Source organism: Leguminivora glycinivorella, chromosome 16 (assembly GCF_023078275.1).
Source record: "Leguminivora glycinivorella isolate SPB_JAAS2020 chromosome 16, LegGlyc_1.1, whole genome shotgun sequence".
Lineage (NCBI taxonomy): Eukaryota > Metazoa > Arthropoda > Insecta > Lepidoptera > Tortricidae > Leguminivora > Leguminivora glycinivorella.
This window is the reverse complement of record NC_062986.1, coordinates 3,631,945-3,651,131: the sequence shown is the minus strand read 5'-3', so window position 1 is coordinate 3,651,131 and position 19,187 is coordinate 3,631,945. Positions and strand designations below refer to the sequence as shown.

The following is a 19,187-nucleotide window of genomic DNA, read 5'->3' as shown; positions in this document are numbered from 1 at the left end:
CATCATTGAAATCTCCTAAGCATAAGATACTCTTTTGGTAAACGAATCTATCATCCAGAAAGGAAGTGTAAAGTATATCAAGTAACAAGACTATTGAGGCTTTGTATAAGTATAACTTAGTCATTTGTTATACATTATGAGTATACGTATTAAGGTCATTGAATCCAAGTATGAATACAGTCCTAAACAAAGTACCTCCTGTGCAATTGGTAGTATTTGCACTACAACAGTTCAACTTTTAATTGCCTTGGTTAACAGGCTACAACTTAACCTTAGACTTTTTGTCTGGAGAGTTCTCTCCCAGTTTCCTAATATTTTTTTGTTAGCTATTTACCCAATATGTATGTACTTTCTGTTAAGCCAAGGATTGGCCATAGGCTAACAACGCCTAGGCGGCTAGACGCGCGTGTGCGAAGCGTTTTATTTGTAATTTGTACACATGTAGTAGCCAATGCTGATGATAGAATTTTCTTCGTATATAAATGCCTTTTTGTTTTGGGTAACCAGCTTATGGAAGCGCAAGATGTTACAATCAAATATTTTTCTCCTTAAGGATACGTATGTATGCGGGTAAGACCCGTGATTTTCGTTGGAAGCATAAAGATATATAATCATTCCATTATATGGCATGACGTAGCCTTCTGGTTTTGTAATGAAGAATATGATATTGAGGTTAAGGTACCTAGATCTGTAGTTCCGAGATCTGAGCTCCAAACAAAATTTTGAGATACTCATCAAAACCCATGGGTCATGGGGCTTATTCGGCATAGCTTTAAAAATTGTTTTGACGGTCCATCTTTATATGAGTATTAAAATCATTTTGAAACCACATCAAGTACTTATCCTGCAAAATATTGTTACCAAAAACAATGATTAGGTATGAGAAATAGTTTTCCGAATACCCAATGAATGTGATATATTTATTAACCATAGAGGTTACTTTATTTAAAATGCTGATGAAAAGCTGTAATATGACAGCGTTTTAAGTTTGTAGGTGGGTTTATTACCCCATACATTTTATCACTTCTTACATAGGTGTCCTTTTCCCCTCTTTTATTTTTAAAAACGTGTTATGGCGGTAATCTTAACCTAAAACTCATAATTTAAATACGTATTGTTTCATTCAGACTAAATAATGAGTAGACGAGTCACCCCGTGCTACTTTATGAGGATGTGAACACATTTTAATGTAATGGTTCTTCTTCTTTGTAACATTGCTTCAGGTCGTTCCTGGAGCCTCAAAATATGTAATAACATATCACAACTGCATTATTACATAGCGAAAAACTATGCAAAAATTTTTGCTATTTCATCCACATAGCCAATTCCTTAAAATGTGTTCAACCCACGTGGGCTTAACTGAACAAATGAATGACCTAAAACAGTCCAAAGCAATCTGATCTTTAGATTATTGGCCTCATGTGGCGCCGGAGCGGCCAGCGGGCTAGATAACTATTTGATTAAAATAATAGATGAATAACCCATTTAAGATGTTTGGGAAACGGTTAATATCCTGAACCAAAGAATACTGCGGCCTTGATATGCATCAACACTATCAACAGGTTTACTTAAATGATTAAATGACCTCAAATCCCACTTTAAAACCTAAATCAGTAGGCTGATAAAACCGTGGTTAATTTTGAATATTATCGTGTCAACCCACTCCGCGTCAGCGTGAGCTAGGTGTTTCAAACGTCGTTAACGACAAGGATAAAATATGTAGTAGATAACTATATAGTGGAAAAAGTTCCCACTAAAAAGGAAACCACGTTTATCAAGTCACCAGCAATAACTGTGATAATCTTTTTAGTCTTCAGCAGACTCATCATCATCCTCCTTGCGTTATCCCGGCATTGGCCGCGGCCTGTGAAGGCCTGGGGTCCGCTTTGACAAGTCTTCTCGAGACTATTTAATGTTTACTGGGAAGTGATTCCGCAGTAGAAATATATAACCACTGTCAAAATGACTTGGTAATTAACAAACTAAGGGCTTGGTACTAAGCTTAGGAGGCGTTATCATCTTGTGTTGTTTCCTCCATCACACGTAAGTTTCAAAAACGCCTTGCGTAGGCCGACAAAAACCGCTTTAGAACCATGCTAATTGTATTATACCTATTATACCACATCTGCTTGATCTGCTTGTGACGCAGGATATGTAAACACGCGCCTTGCGAAGGCGGCAGGTTTTCAGCAGGCTAAATAAAATATTTAATCGCCTTGCGCAGGCAGAAAATTGAGTCATGAAAATTGCAAGCCTTGCGCAGACTGCAAAATTTTCAGCTGTCTTAACAATCATATTTTTCACACGCCTTGCGCAGGCGGGAAATATGAAAATTGGGAGATGCACGTCTTGCGCAGACGGCCGGTTTATTATCTAGATAAATAGTAATACTCATAAGCCTTAATAAGCGGGAAATTTATTATCAGTACCAAAATAAATAGCCATTGGGGAATCTATTTTTCCAAAAACTGAGGAAGGCTTGTACTATGGTAGCAAGGCGACATAATACTCTTATTATAGGCATATGTATACTTAAATACATAATAATACAACCGTAACTCGGGAAAAAATGGACGTAGTAAAAGGAAAAAGATCCAATTCACAAACATATTTGAATATAATCTCAACGTAAAAAGGGAAAAGCCATTCAAATAAAAGGCTATTTTCAGAGGATGGCTCTCTTTCGTTCAACTACGTCCCGCTATTTGTGTGCATCACACAAATATATTCCCATACTGGGATTCGAACCCAGAACAATAGGCTCTGCAGACAGGGTCACTGCCTACTGGGTCAGACTAGTGCTTTTACACCGTCTTAACACTTGATAATTTTTCCACTCATGCCTGCTTCCACAGAATAATAATTATTATACCAGCCTTTTATATCCTTATATATGTTTTTATTTTGTGTATAGTCCTATACACAAAATAAAAACATACTGGTTGTAAATTTCTTCACACCTTGCGCAGGTAAGAAGTTTTTAGTAAGCTAGTGCAATGATGCACCCTTTTACTCTGCTTAAGCAGCAGCCAAGTAATCAAATTAATCAAATACGCTCGCCTTGCGTTATTAAACGCTATTATTATAGTTAAGAATTAAAGAGTGACTCTCTCGTATGCAGATTTTCTCAATTATCTTTAACCGGTATTTGGTAATTAATACAACTCTCCACATACCCGAGTTTCACTTTGTAATCCTTTACTTCCACTGGCAAGCGGCTTAGATTTGATTAAGGCATAAGAACATTACCAAACTACATTTTTCAGAGGTATCCCTGACGATACCGTACTGTGCATTTAAAATTGCCCATATTTATTTACGGAACATTTTGTTCCACAAAGATGCTAATGATATAGGTTTGTTAGTTACCTTTCTTTAGAGCGGAAAGTCGATTTTAAGGCACACAGGGATCGGATATAAAAGCCAACATGACACTTAGAATCAATACATATTTATTGACGCCCTTGCCAAGTCCGGCAGCTATAGGCTTTATCTTTCGACTTTTGATCTATTTCTGAATTCCGTTACAGAATATCGATCTATTTAAAGAGATTGTAAAGGAATTTTATCCCGCAGCACAGTACCTACCACAATGGGCACGCACGGAAATTATCAGGTCACAGCACAGGCTCATCTTCGGCCGCAAGGCAAAACAAACACTGATCGCGTCAATTACGACTTTAATAAGGACTGTTTTAGTCTCAAAGAGGACAATGAGATCATTTTTCAATTTTTACTTTCTTGACCTGTTCCGTGCTTAAGACGAATCGATTCACTGAAAAAAAAAAAATAACTGAAAAAGAAATAAAAAATCGCTTACTTACGCGACACGCTGCGCTCAAAGTGAATCGATCAGGTGCTCAGCTTCTAAAACATTTAATTTATAATAGTAAACGAACGGTAAAACCGTTTTCTAAAACGATATTTTTGATTAAACTTACAAAAAATTCCAAGAATTAAAGAATTCTAAGAATTTTTTGTAGTGAACCGAACGTTCCGACAAACAGAACGCCAATGATGAAACATCGTTGCCGTCCCTACGGCACGGGTCGCCTGGGGGAAGGGGAAACCTGAATCGTAAAACTGGAGTTGCAGGTTGTTTACAGGTGTTCAGCTGTAGGTACCTGCTGTGAACCGCTACGCATCTACAAACAGTATCGCTGTCTCTCAATATATTAAATAGGCTTCAAATAACGGTACAGAAGCTTAATAGTAATTTATACGTTCCTACTGAATGACATTACACGTTTTAAGGAGCACGACTGTTCTTTTTTAATTTTTTTTTTTAAAAGACAAGACTTATCTATAAACTAGTTCTGACATACATATCTTTGATATTTTTCAAACCAGGTTTTTCAGGAATGGTACCTCGACTATTTCAAAAAAGCTGTTAAGTTCAAGGAGCTGGGCTGGGAGTCGCTAACTTGACTTTTTTGTGCCAATTGCTTACAAAAATCGCTTCTATCTTACTCGGGCTTATAAAATGTACCCGTGAGACTCATTCACTGACGGGTGCACAGAATGCGCGCTAAAAGCGGCGCGGCGCGGCTGCGCGGCGTCGGCTGGTCTGCGCTTGCGATGCTACTCATGCAACTCGTTAGGGGCTAGGGCTGCACGAGGACTTTTCTTTTATAGTACTTACAATTTTTTTGTTATATTGGAAACAGATGAAGTATTCGAGTACAGGGTATTGAGTGTGACAAGAATCACGTTTTATACCTATCATAATTATTACACACTCACATTTTATTTTTAAATGCTACGCAGGAAAAGGGATTCAGTAGGTATATTTTTTTATTTAGTCTTCAATAAATACGAATGTGATTGGTTAATTTACTTCCCTTTCAATTTTGAGCACCAAATTTGGGACATTTTTTTAGCAAATTTAATTAACTTAAAATTAAATGTGCAATTTGGCAAAACTACATTGAAACCGCCTTTCGGGCTTTGTTTTTATATAAGTTTATGGTCATAAAGGTTTAAAAGTTACAAAATATTTTTTATATAAAATTAAATAATAAACTATATAATATTTCCTCCCAGTGTGCCCCGGCCCTAACATCCTCCGGTTGCCAAGAAGTCTACCGCGGCCACGCACACACACGCACGGAACTCGATCTCACGCACACGCGCGCGGCACGCACACAGGCGAGCGCAGATATAGGCAGGCGATAATTGCTAGTACTTTGCTAGTACTGTAGATACTGGACTGGCCCTTGGGAACTGTGCGTTATTTTACGTTGGTTGCTAATGTTTTGAAACTGTCTTGAAAATTTTATTGTCTCTTTTGAAAAAAAAAGCTAAACTTCACAGGGTGTTTTCTTCAACGAATCCGTACTAATATTATAAGTGTGTGTGTCTGTTTGTTTGTCCGTCTTTCACGGAAAAACGGAGAGACGAATTGACGTGATTTTTTAAGTGGAGATAGATGAAGGGATGGAGAGTGACATAGGCTATTTTGTTTCTTTCTAACGCGAGCGTAGCCGCAGGCAAAAGCTATTAATTATATATTTGAAATATTTTATCGTCCTGTTCACAAGTAACTAAAAGAACTCTTTATTTCATGTAATAGATTAGAAATTAAAATGTTTTTAACCATCAGAACATGCGAAAAAAATGTACAAGTTACAAAAAAAAAATTAATTGTTCCTTCAATATTCTTTCGCAAAATTTTCACGAAATTTTTTAAAACTTTAATACAACAAGTAATTCATCCAAATCGATGACGAAAGCATAGGTATAGATAAAATAAATTGAAATCATTTTTACTCAACAGGTCATTTTTATGAGAGACTGTATTTTCCAATCCACTTTTATTGAACATTCGTATACCTTGTGAAAGCGGCTTTTTAAGTGGTTGTTTTATTATTTGTCTTTTAGCACATTCTTATCAAGTAAAAGGATACTTTATTACTGAAATATGACCTTAACGTATTTCAAGTGTTAAGTTACCTTTTCGAACTTAATTAATTCCAATTTATAAACGTACTTTTTAAAACGCATCTTTGTAATATCGTCTTGTAGTTTTTATAAATATAGGTACCTATTTTATTCATTTATTTCATTAATTATTTATTTACTAGTTAAAATTGTATTTCGCTAATGTACCTGATATTCAACTAAGACATTTTTTGTGTATTTAATTCTGATTTTAATTCTTGTTAAATTTGTTTTGTCATATTTTGAGCTGTAGTGTAAATATTGTATTTGCATGCATGTATATGTGTTTTTATACTTTTTATGCAAATAAATGAAGGAATATGAATAGGAGTATGAATATTGACGATAATATGAAATAGGTATTAAATTAAAACCTAGGATGAAAATTTATAGGCTGACATTATGGAATTCTTAATGGAAAAGTCTATAACAGTCTATTCTTTTGTTAAGTTCTTGGGGAAATCTTTGAAATTACCATTGAAAACTGAGCGGTGTAGATTTATCCTTTATCCCTTAATAAAATTGGAGGAGACCTAATCTAATAAGGGACCAGCTAGAAACTCGACGGGAAACCTTTTCAAAACGTTTTAAAGTTTTTGTTATAATTATTATTATTTTTGGAAACAAATGAAATGAAAATTGTTTATTTTGATTACAACATTAAATTTTATACAATTTACAATAAGTTTTGCTAATTCCATACCATTCCATTAACATACTATACTAATGCACAATTGCACATATGTAGTTATATTTCTATCCTAACCGTACATATATTATGTTCTACGCTTACGTACTTTGAAAAGTTTATTCACAGTTATATAAAATAAAGTTCAAGCCGGTCAGCACAGGAATTAATCGAACCCAAGGAAATCCACATCGCGATACAATTACTGATACCGCCTTTCACTGCGCGCGCGCCGATCAAGGGATGTGTGTGTCTAACGCTGCCAATGAGCAAAGCTTAGAGAGTAATGCGAACTTACAGTGTGGTAATAATACGACAAAATTTAAATTTAAAAAAAAAAACTCTACATTCTGGACCAATTTCACCAAATATGGCTCAGCAGTTCTCAAAAAGTTTTTTTTATTATTTCTATTTTGTTACCAAGATTTTTTTCATGAATTGAGATTTTAGTAACTTTTATTTCGCCGTTAAGGTTCTCTAGTAAAATCGCTGTCAATAGAAATTCCCAACAATGTAAACAAACCATTATACAAAATATCAATATTTTAGCACAATTTTATTATTTCAAAGGTTGAGGATCACAATTTGATATGAATTGATTAAATAACACATGGATTTAGCCGGTATCTGATGAGTTAGAATGAAAATTAAAGACATTTTGACTACAAGGTTTGTTTACATTGTTCACAAATTCTATTGACGGCGACTTTATCTATATTTTCTTAATTATAACAATTATCCTGTATATATCTTATGAAAGTCGACTTATATTACTAAATGTTGGTAACAGAATAGGATCAATTAAAATTTACTGTTGTGTCTACGTACAAACTTTTTGAGAACTACTCGGCTAAGAACACTTCCGACTAATTTAGCTTTCAAATTTCATTTTCCACTAAGGTGTAAAATATGGCAAATCGCCGATAAGTTTGACATTTGAAAATGGCCAGGGCTAGGGGTCAAATAAAATAAATTTTGACCCAAACATCCAGAATATTAATATACCTATTTAGCTTTTTCACGCGGCTTCGCTCGCGTTAGAAAGAGACAAAAAGTAGCCTATGTCACTCTCCATCCCTTCATTTATCTCCACTTGAAAAATCACGTTAATTCGTCACTCCGTTTCGCCGTGAAAGACGGACAAACAAACAGACACAGACACTTTCCCATTTATAATATTAGTATGGATGTCTGATCAATAAATTATATCGTCACCTTATGTTTACTGTTGGTTTTGTACGATGTTCTCCAGATGGAGATAATTCAGTGCACTGTGAACTAAACAATGATAAATATTTCTTAGTGGAAATATATTTCATGCGAAAAGGAGTAAAATTGCGATATCAAAATCAATACGATTTGAGTTTAGCGGCCACCAAGTGCCATCGCGTCAAAATCTTATTTGGTACATTTGCTATAAAAAATGACACAAAGTTATAGCGGAAATTGACACATCTACAATCTACATTCAATGTTATTATTTTTTAATGTTAATTAATTATTTAATATTATCTTTACATGTAATGAAGTGCAATGTACATAAATATATTTTTTATGCCATAGGAACTGAGGAGCAGAAAAAAATCTTGATTGTAAGCGATCATGGTCAACGATGGACACCTACAATATCAGTGATGACAGTGACGCAAGCGAGTGCAAGTTATAAGCTTTTTTTCTTGTAATTTATTTTAATTTAGTTTAATTTGACAGTTGTAAAAAATGCGATGTTATTAGTTAAAACAGTAGTAGTTGTGTCAATGAATCAGGGTAAAAATATTAAATTATAAAAAAAAACTATGGAAGTATGTTATTTAAAGTCTAACTCATCTTAACCATCTTTAGTCCGTTTTCACATTATCCGATCCGATATCGGATGTCGGAAGGGTTTCAATGGAAAAAATCTAAGATGGCGCCTGTAATGTATGGGATATCGGTCCTACATCCGATATCGGATTGGATAATGTGAAAACGCACTTAGGTTACACGGTCGTATAGAAACGCACACCGCACAGAGGTTCCTCTAAGCTTTGACCGCTTGCGACTAACTTTAGATTATGTGGTCGAATCAAATCCGACATTGTAAAAGTTTGAAGTGGTTCCTCTGAACATTTGACCTTCCGATTATGCGGTCGGTACTACCATAGATTAAATATAACAAGATCATACCATCCCATACATTTAAATGCGACCGCCTACGAACGCGCTTACATTCCACCACACATAGATGGCGCCACGAAAACTGCCTTGTTGCCACCGATTATTTGTAGATTGGCATTAAGTGTCAATTCCGAGCCGAAAATCTATGTCAAAAGTGACACTTAACGCCATCTACAAGTATAATCGAAAGCTACAAGACATTTTTTTTGTGGCGCCATCTATGTGTGGTGGAGTGTAAGCGCGGTCTTAGGCGGTCGCATTTTAATGTATGGGATGGTATGATCTTGTTATATTTAATTTATTGTACTACCTTTAGATTAAGTGGTCGTATCAAAATCCCAGCTCTGAATGTAAAGCTGCCGTGTTTTCGTCGCGTGTCAGACACAACGACAGAAATACACTAGCGCCGACACGCGTGCGCCGCCCTCCCTCTATCGAAATCGTCGTTCGTCAGAAGGATGACACCGCACGCGCGCAAGACACGAGTCCTATACGAACACACACCATTCGGATATACCGAAATTGGCATGGCGTATCGTAGTAGTAGACACTAACAGATACGTGTTCCCACCAAAAAGATGAGACTCTGTTTATATGTATGCTCTTTATTATAAAATGTATAGTGGTATCTCGAAACCTTTCGATTATACGGTCGTATCAAAATCCACACTGTAAAAGTGTATAGTGGTTCCTTAGAGACTTTGATAGCCAGCGATCGGTCACGGTACCTTTAGGTTATGTGGTCGTATCAAAATCCACAATGTTAAAACAAATAGGTCGGTATTGAAACCCACATTATACAAAGTGTAATATAGTTGTTCCTCTGAGCCTTTAATCCCCAACGATCGGTCACTAGTCACCTTTACATTAATTGGTCGTATCAAAATCCACTCTCTTAAATTGTATAGTGGTATCTTTAAGCCTTTGACCATTTGGTAAGTAACTAAGTACCTACTACCTACATACCTACCTTTCGATTATACGGTCATATCAAAATCCACAAATGTTAAAAAATAGCGGGGTATCCTGCCGTTTCGCCAAAAAACGTTTCGTCAAATTTCATTTCCCAATAATCATATCGCATTTAACTTAAAATTGTCAAATGATAATTTCAGTTTTATTCCCAAGGCTTCAGTTGGACAAGAAAAGTTTGCTCAACTTTATTTTTGTCAAATTAATTACTGGACAAAATTATTTTGTCAACTATTTTTTTGTCAAAAAATGTTTCTACAAATTACACCATGCAAACCCACGTTTGACAATAAATATTACAAGGCATAAATGTAATGTAATAATTTTATTAGTATTGTAACAGAAAACTCGTGTGCGACAGGGTCAGTTTAGGTGCGACGACGAGCGAAGCGAGGAGGAGCGTGTTAGGTTGATAGTGAGCAAACCGGAAATGGCTTTTTAAAATAATTAAAAATTAATAGAACATAATGGTTTTGAAAACATAAGGTTTCTTTTTAATAAAATGTATCCGGACATGTAAGTGAAAATGTCATCCTTGACATTTGCAGCAGGAGGAAAAAAAGTACGACATACACATTATTTCACACAAATCTTGGACACAAAGTATAAAATCAACAAACAAATTTCTAGTGCGCCATTTAATTACAATATATTGGGAAATGGAAATTTTGCCTAACAATACCTTTGACTAAATAATATTTGGTAAAATGAAATTTGACCAAGTAAATATTTTGGGAAACAAATACTTGCCAAAAAAAAGTTTTGCTAAATGTCAATTTGCGATAAGTTGTTTTGCCAAACGTTTATTTGGGAAATGATAATTTGGGAATAATAGTTTGGGATGTGAAACTTTGGGAAACGTTTTTTGGCGAATCGTCAGTAAACCGTATAGCGGTTCCTCTGAACCTTCAATCGCTAGCGACCGGTCACTACCTTCAGATTAAGTGGTCGTATCGAATCCCCACTCTCTTAAATTATATAGTACTTAAGTACCTTTCACACCAATGACCACAATGTAAAAATGTATAGTAGTTCCTCCGAGTCTCTTATTCTGCTCTTATTGCCTGGGTTCGGCAAACCGTCGCCGAGTCAAAGTGCGCCGGCAGCCGTAAACACTCCCCAACATGACTTTTATTCGATATTTATTGACCGAAACACTTGAAGAATCGATTTACATTCGATACCTGGTATCACGTTACCACAGGTGTTCGCCAGAATTCAAATTTAACGATTTTTATTCGTTTTTAATTAATTTTAAATGGCAATTATGAATACATTTAATATTGTCTATGGTCGGATCATAAAGGTTTTATGTACAGAAGTGGTTCGCGAAAATCTGGAATTTTCTGCATTATAATTATGGTTGAAATTTGGGACGGTGTTTGCGTCGTAAATTTTAGTCGGTAATTTGATATTAATTAATAAATATAATATTCAATAACATACAAAGGTGGGTACCAGGTGTTTACTCATAGTAATTTAATGAATTTATAGCTTAATTTTCACCTAGTTTTGCATATTCATAATTTGTAGATTTATTGATCTTTTGCTAACAGGATTATTATATGATAATGTCATATGTTAATTATTGATTTGCAAAACTTTATACGTGAATCATAATAGTTTTTGTTTTTATTCTACTGTTTTTGTTTCTGGTTTGTTTTTGCAAATTGACAAAGGCAAACAGTGAATATATATTAATATATTTGTATTTTTTTAGAGATCTACTTATTTAATTAATACGAATGCTGTAAAAAATATGTTTTTTTTTCTAATTTCAGTGGAATACAGGACAAAAACATTTATGCAAACATAGACCATTAATATCTGTTGTTGGTAGGAATGGTAGGAAATCGAGTGTTTTGATTCTGAATTTTTAAGAATTTGGTTCGTTTAAAACGTTTTAAGCCATCGTCAGGATTAGAGTCCTCTGTCTAAATAGAGGACTCTAATAGGATTCTAAATACTTATTTAATTTTAAGTGTGACTCTAAAAAGCATTTTCCGGAAAAAAAAACACTACGCTAACAATTTTAATGGTTGGTATCTTTAAAACAGCAAAGAAACTTAACATTATTTTTTTACCTGATTCACGAGATTCACAACACGTAGATATATCGTAAAAGGACTGGAATCAAAGAGCATGTGGCGGCTTTAGCTAACCTATTTGTATAACCTATTCTAGCTTTCTGGCTGTTGTAATGATTGATTGAGAGGTGTCAATGTCTAATATAAAAGTCACAAAAATATTTTATTATTATCGTTGTGATTTTCTTTTCGTGATAAATATAATTTATTGAAATTTGATTCAAGAGTTTCTATTATAATTAGGGCTCCCACATGTGGTGACCCCGACTGAAATTTGAAAGTTGTGCAAACGGATTTTCTGCGAATAATGTCGAATGACAATGAATCCTTTGGTGAGCCTGTGCCAACCGCGCCAAACGCGAACGAATCGTCACAAGACAGTGAGGTCGCGCAGTGCAGGGCTACTTTTAAAGCACCACCTTTTTGGCCGCATAAACCCGAACTGTGGTTTGCTCACGTGGACGGTCAATTTGCACTGAAAAAGATCACTGCCGACGCTACAAAATTTTACCACGTTATCTCCGTGCTCGACTACAAGTACGCCGTGGAAGTGGAAGATATTATAACGCACCCTCCGGCCCAAGATAAGTATGAGACGTTGAAACGAGAGCTTATAAATCGTTTGTCGGCATCGAAGCATCAACGTAGAACGCAATTGCTAAATAATGAAGAGCTAGGAGACCGAAAACCCAGTCAGTTCCTGCGGCATCTGCGCAGTCTCGCTGACGACGTTGGGGACGATTTCCTTCGGTCCATTTGGATAAACCGCTTACCAAACTACTTGCAGGCTATTATTACTACGCAGGATAATTTGAAATTAGATGACGTAGCGCAACTAGCTGATAAAATCATGGAAATACCGTCAGCTTCCCGGCTACCCCATGTTGCGGCAACATCTTCTTCGCCCCCAATACCTGAAGTAGCTACTGCTTCATCAAGCTCTTCACATATCCATGACTTGGATCGTAAAATAGAAGAATTGACGCGACGTTTCGATGTGATGGCATTGTCGCAAGGCCGCCAGAGCTACAGGTCACGTTCCAGGTCACGAAACCGGCGACGTTTTCGGTCGCGTAGCCGTGCCGTTGCTGAAGATGAAGAATTTTGCTGGTACCATGATCGGTTCGGAGTTAAGGCACATAAATGTATTCCCTGATTTCCCTGGTCGTACGTTTCCCTGATTCATATCGACCCTAAGGGTCTGGAGGGGGGCTGATGTGGCGGCTTTAGCTAACCTATTTGTATAACCTATTCTAGCTTTGGAGAAAGCGTTTTTAGAATGTAAAAACAGTTTAGCAAACGCAGCACTTCTTAGCCATCCACGTTCTAATGCTGAAATAGCTCTTGTTACTGATGCTTCTGACATAGCTATTGGGTCAGTTATACAGCAACGTGTTGGTGATTCCTGGGAGCCCCTTGGCTTTTTCTCCAGAAAACTTAATTCAGCCCAGAGAAAATACAGTCCTTATGACAGAGAGTTGCTAGCAATTTACGAAAGCGTGAAGTACTTTAGACATATGTTAGAGCTCAGACCTTTTGCCATACTAACTGACCATAAACCAATAACTTTCGCTTTCAAAAAGTCTCTCGATAAGTGCTCTCCCAGACAGTTTCGATATTTAGATTTTATTGCGCAGTTTTCGACCGATATTAGACATATTGCGGGAGATGAAAACGTAGTAGCCGATGCGATGTCACGACCCGTAGAAGCGATTAGTGCTTTAGACTACGACGCATTGGCGGCATCACAAAATGTTGACACAGAAATACGTAATGTTCTCAATAAATCTTCGCTGCGTTTGGTCAAAATTAAAGTTCCTGATTCCGCCACAGAGTTGTTTTGCGACGTATCATTGTCCACGCCGCGACCTTACGTGACACCTGAATTTCGTCGTAAAGTTTTTAATCTACTGCATAGCCTAAGCCATCCAGGAGCTAAGGGTACGACGAAATTGGTGACACAGCGTTTTGTTTGGCCCGGAGTACGGAAAAATTGTCGCGAATGGACGAGGAGCTGCTTGCATTGTCAACGGTCAAAGATCAACAGGCATGTTACGTCTCCAGTTCATAATTTCGAATTGCCATCTAATCGTTTTTCTCAAGTACATATAGACTTGATAGGGCCTTTACCATTTTGCCGCGGATTTTCATACTGCTTGACTGCCGTGGACAGATATACCAGATGGCCGGAGGTAATGCCAATTGCTGATATTAAAGCAGAAACAGTGAGTGAGGCGTTTTTGGCCGGTTGGGTGTCTAGGTTTGGCTGCCCAGACAGAATTACCACCGACCAAGGCCGTCAATTTGTGTCCGATCTCTTTCATCGTCTTGCCAACATGACAGGTGCACACGTCTCTCATACTACTGCGTATCATCCTGCATCAAACGGATTAGTGGAAAGATTCCATAGACAATTGAAAGCTGCAATCATGTGTCATGGCAGCATCGATTGGGTGGAACGCCTACCTTTAGTACTTTTAGGAATAAGAACGGCATGGAAGGATGATATGGCAGCTTCCACTGCTGAACTAGTTTATGGCGAACCTTTGCGGTTGCCCGGTGATTTCTTCCATTCCTCAGCGTCGAACCCAGAGGACTTAAGTTACACCGATTTTGTACACCGCTTAAGGACGCACATGCAAGACATTCAACCTTCACCAGTCATACGCCATGGTGCTTCGAAGGTTTTCGTGCACAAAGATCTTGCTACAGCCACTCACGTGTTTTTAAGGCATGACGCGGTCCGGAAACCTCTTCAACCCCCGTACACTGGACCCTACAGAGTTATCAGTAGAGGTGACAAGGTTTTTAAAATAGATATTCGTGGGAAGCCCGTGAGTGTGTCCATCGATCGTGTGAAACCTGCTCACATGCTCGAGGAGGATATCCAGCATCGTGAAGCTCCAGAGCGACGCACACGGTCCGGGCGGGTCGTACGTTTCCCTGATTCATATCGACCCTAAGGGTCTGGAGGGGGGCTGATGTGGCGGCTTTAGCTAACCTATTTGTATAACCTATTCTAGCTTTCTGGCTGTTGTAATGATTGATTGAGAGGTGTCAATGTCTAATATAAAAGTCACAAAAATATTTTATTATTATCGTTGTGATTTTCTTTTCGTGATAAATATAATTTATTGAAATTTGATTCAAGAGTTTCTATTATAATTAGGGCTCCCACAAGCATCTTTCAGTTTATAGTCCGAGAGCGAGTCACATTTGTCACCATGCGTCCTAACCAGCCGGCTTAGTCGAAGTGACCATCGTTGACGTTAGTGGCGATCGAAACGCAGCTTGGCTCTGTTGCGCCACTATACACCCTGTTTTATTCAATTCCGTTAACTTTAAGGGAGGATTCTTTAGTTCAAATAAATTTCTCTAAGACACTAGCCTCTTAACTCTTACGGTTATCGAATTATTAAAAAAAAAAAAACTGAACACCTGTGTGTGGCATCCCTTACAACTTCCTAATGTTGTTTGTTTTGACATGTGCCATCAAACACTTGACAATGACTTTAATCTTATGATTAAGGTCCTCTCAGACTAATTAATCCATTTACTATGTATGTATGGAAATGAAAAAAAAATTTTTTTTTCGAATTTAATAAAAACTGATATGCAGGATGGTTTCTGATGACGAACCTAAGTGCGTGTCGAAGTTAACGGAAAACAAAAAAAACACGGTGTAGAAGAGTGATAGGGAAGCTGTCTACGGTATGAAGGGTAAGCAATTGGTACATTGGCTAGGTACCAGTGGCGGCTGGTGAAAATTTCTGCTAGCCAACACTGAGCAAAAAGAAGCCTATCTTAACATTAAGGTACTTTACTAGTAATCAATTTTAGGCAAGCCGGTGGGAATCGGCTTGTATGGATCAGCCGCTGCTGCTAGATACCCAGATAATCTCAACAAGAAACTAGGTTGACGGATCAATTATTCAGCCATTAGCTTTAATAGCAGTTTATAGCACGCTCTCAATCAGTTTATTAAAATAACTATTATGAATCATCGCCGATCACTGTAATTTGAGTATAAAATTAGATGATACCCGATTTACTGGTATGGCTTACTGCAGGTTTAATAGGCGTTTAATATACATGTAACATAAGTATACTATTACCGCCTTATACCGGGGCCCGGTAATTAATGGACAACCTTTTAACCACCAAGAGGGCACCTTATACTGGTCCAGAAAATCGACTTTTAGGTTTAGTAAAAGTCGCTTGGTTTTCGAGATTTTCACACTTAAAATTTTAGGTAGTATTAAAATTTTAAAAATTGTGAAAATCTCGAAAACCAGACGACTTTTACTAAACCTTTTTCTGACCAGTATAAGGTGCCTTCTTGGTGGTTAAAAGGCCTGTCTTACTAAACCTTAATGTCGGTTTTCTGGACCACTATAAGGTGCCCTCTTGGTGGTTAAAAGGTTGTCCATTAATATCCATTGAAATTTTAAAAAGTGTGAAAATCTCGAAAACCAGGCGACTTTTACTAAACCTTAAAGTCGATTTTCTGGACCAGTATAAGGTGCCCTCTTGGTGGATAAAAGGTTATCCATTAATTACCGGGCACCCTATAGATATATAGGTCAGATCCGGAAACCGGCATGTAGTACCTACTACCAAGGATTATTTATATAATATTTACATACTTCATACTGAGAATCGTACCTCGATTTTTAGCGCCACCTATTAAATACTATCATAACTACACTGATGATGCCTACACAATTTTTTTTTCGTAATGTGTATTGACTTGATAATTATCATGATTTTTAAAATAAAGAAATATGTAATTTGTTCTTATCCATACTAATAAATGGGAAAGTGTGTGTCTGTTTGTTTGCCTGTCTTTCACGGCAAAACGGAGCGACGATTTGACCTGATTGTTTAGGTGGAGATAGTTGAAGGGATGGAGAGTAACATAGGCTACTTTTTGTCTCTTTTTAACGCGAGCGAAGCCGCGGGAAAAAGCTAGTAAAAAATTAAAACACGCGAAAATATGATTTTGGCCACTTCCAGGCTGCGACAGCGCCATCTAGTTTTAAGCCTAAAAGGCCCATAGTCAGTCCAGTATTAAATCGTTCATGCTACTACTTATAGATACTTACCATGTTTTACAAAAATAATGTTTTGTGTATAAAAACACGGATACTAAATTAAAATTGCTTGTATAAGTTAGTGAACACATTGACACATTTTAATAAAGGTATTTTAGTTATTTTTTTGGCGGTCACTTTTATGTAATAGAGGTTAATTATTATCCTGAGATGAACCAATTTTATGACAGCATTTTTGCGGCTTTAGTCCGGCATAGTCCAAGAGATGGCGGTGTTATCAGAAACGAAATGTATTACTGAGTGATTATCTTTAAACTTAATAATATTCACTTATAAATGAAGCAATTTATTTTTTTAATTTGGTGGCAGTTTTTTTTTCATATTTTTGACAGTGATAAAATTTAGTGAAAAGAGTTAAAAAAAAGACGTCAAATATTGGCAAAAATAACGTGCATTTTTTCGCATCCAGCTCTTACATTATTTATTAAAACTAAGTCGTGTTGCTTAATTGATTATCTTTCAGATAATTATATATTTTTCTACATTATCAACCTTAAATCAGAATGGATTTACCAGAGTTTGAAGTAAGCGACACAAGTATGCTCGTGTCTTGTGAGTTGTCACGATGACAATAATTTATGATATTATATATAGTAATGACAAGAAACCCGTCGTAAAGCAATAAAGATAAGTTTATCTTATCTTATTATCAGATAGCGAAATTGCAAGTGGTTATGAAAGATCAGGTGCCGTAGCCGAATGGCGTATCTCCGACGCGAAAAGAAAACGAAACGCCGCGAAAAGTAGTCTGGCGCTATCACACTAATACGAAAGAGCGATAGAGAAAGATATTTTTGAGCGTTTCGTTTCGTGAGCGTTTGTGCCATTCGGCTACGTACCCAGATAAATAAATAAATAAATATTATAGGACATTCTTACACAGATTGACTGAGGCCCACGGTAAGCTCTAGAAGGCTTGTGTTGTGGGTACTCAGACAACGATACATATAATATATAATTATATACATAGAAAACATCCATGACTCAGGAACAAATATCTGTGCTCATCACACAAATAAATGCCCTTACCGGGATTCGAACCCGGGACCGCGGCGCAGCAGGCAGGGTCACTACCGACTGCGTCAGACCGGTCGTCAAAGATAAGATGAAATTGATGTTACGCCGTTCGTTCGCGTGTAGAATGATAACTAGTCCAGGGGTCAAAAAAGACCTAGATTTTGTAACTTTCAAAAATATACGCGAGCCGGTTTGTCGGTTTTTTATCCAAGAAACAAGTATAAGGCAATGAATTTCAAATTTTTAGGTTAGTTTTTGCCGACTTGTCACATTCGAACAAAAAGTGCACGTGTTTTCAAAAATTGATGAAAATTTGTATACCTATTTGTAAATTGTTTCCTCATTTTGTCAAGTACGATTGACTTACAGTTTTTCACTTTTTAAGGTGTTTATTGTAAAGTTTGTTCAAAATGATCGAGGTACTAGTACTATATAGGTTGTGATACTTATGATAGTTAATTATAGGACTATTTCATTTTCGCATTTTAATTAAAAATAACTAGGTATCTAATTCTGTCCTTCTTCAGCCATAAACAGTATTCAACGTATCTTTAACATAAATATTTCAATAATAAATCACTACACATATATTTGCAAAAAGTACAAACCTCAGACCCGCAAGTTTCTCAGAAATATCGTGATCAAACCACATCATACAGACAGACCGACAACGCAAAAGAATCAATATAAAATTAACACTCCGATTTCCATACGTCGTAAATCCACTAGGCACTCATTCGAATTTAAATCATATTATCAGTGAAGCAAAGATCTAATGTGTGATAATTTTTTGATAAGTTAATATCTTTTTGTAGAATTATGAGAAGTTCTCCGAAGGTCCAAATTGTCCGTTGATGTCTTTTGTATGGGAGAGATGCATGCTAGCGTCTTAAAAAAAAAAAAAAAACTTAGTTCTATACAAATAGGTCGTCTAGAGGAGGAATCAGACCCCCTAGCATGAATTTATATTTTTTATGACACACAAGAGCCAACATGCAATGGACGTTATACTATGATACTAAATCTACTTACATTTTGGAATGGCATAAAATTTGACATGACTATTTAAGCAATATACCTATACTTACATCTATCTATTCTATTACCAATTTTTGTTTCTAGGTAATACAAAACAAAAAAGTAGAGCAACTAAAAATAAGTACAAATAAATTTGTACCTGACATAAATACACCGTGTTTCATTTAACACTAA

The 19,187-nt window shown here is 36.5% G+C and overlaps 2 protein-coding genes across 5 annotated transcripts in view; one reads left to right on the top strand and one right to left on the bottom strand.

The window, feature by feature from the left end:
- LOC125234499 (CHH-like protein) overlaps positions 1-19,187 on the bottom strand; it is a 118,033-nt gene that overhangs the window by 43,070 nt on the left and 55,776 nt on the right. The gene's annotated exons all lie outside the window — the stretch shown is intronic.
- Positions 14,040-14,807, top strand: LOC125234893. Its single transcript, XM_048141314.1, has one exon. It carries the CDS (start codon positions 14,040-14,042, stop codon positions 14,805-14,807), a length of 768 nt encoding a protein of 255 aa, XP_047997271.1.

What these genes read in the sequence shown, in the direction of transcription:
- LOC125234893 (XM_048141314.1), top strand. Translation starts at nt 14,040, where the DNA reads ATGCCAATTGCTGATATTAAAGCAGAAACAGTGAGTGAGGCGTTTTTG.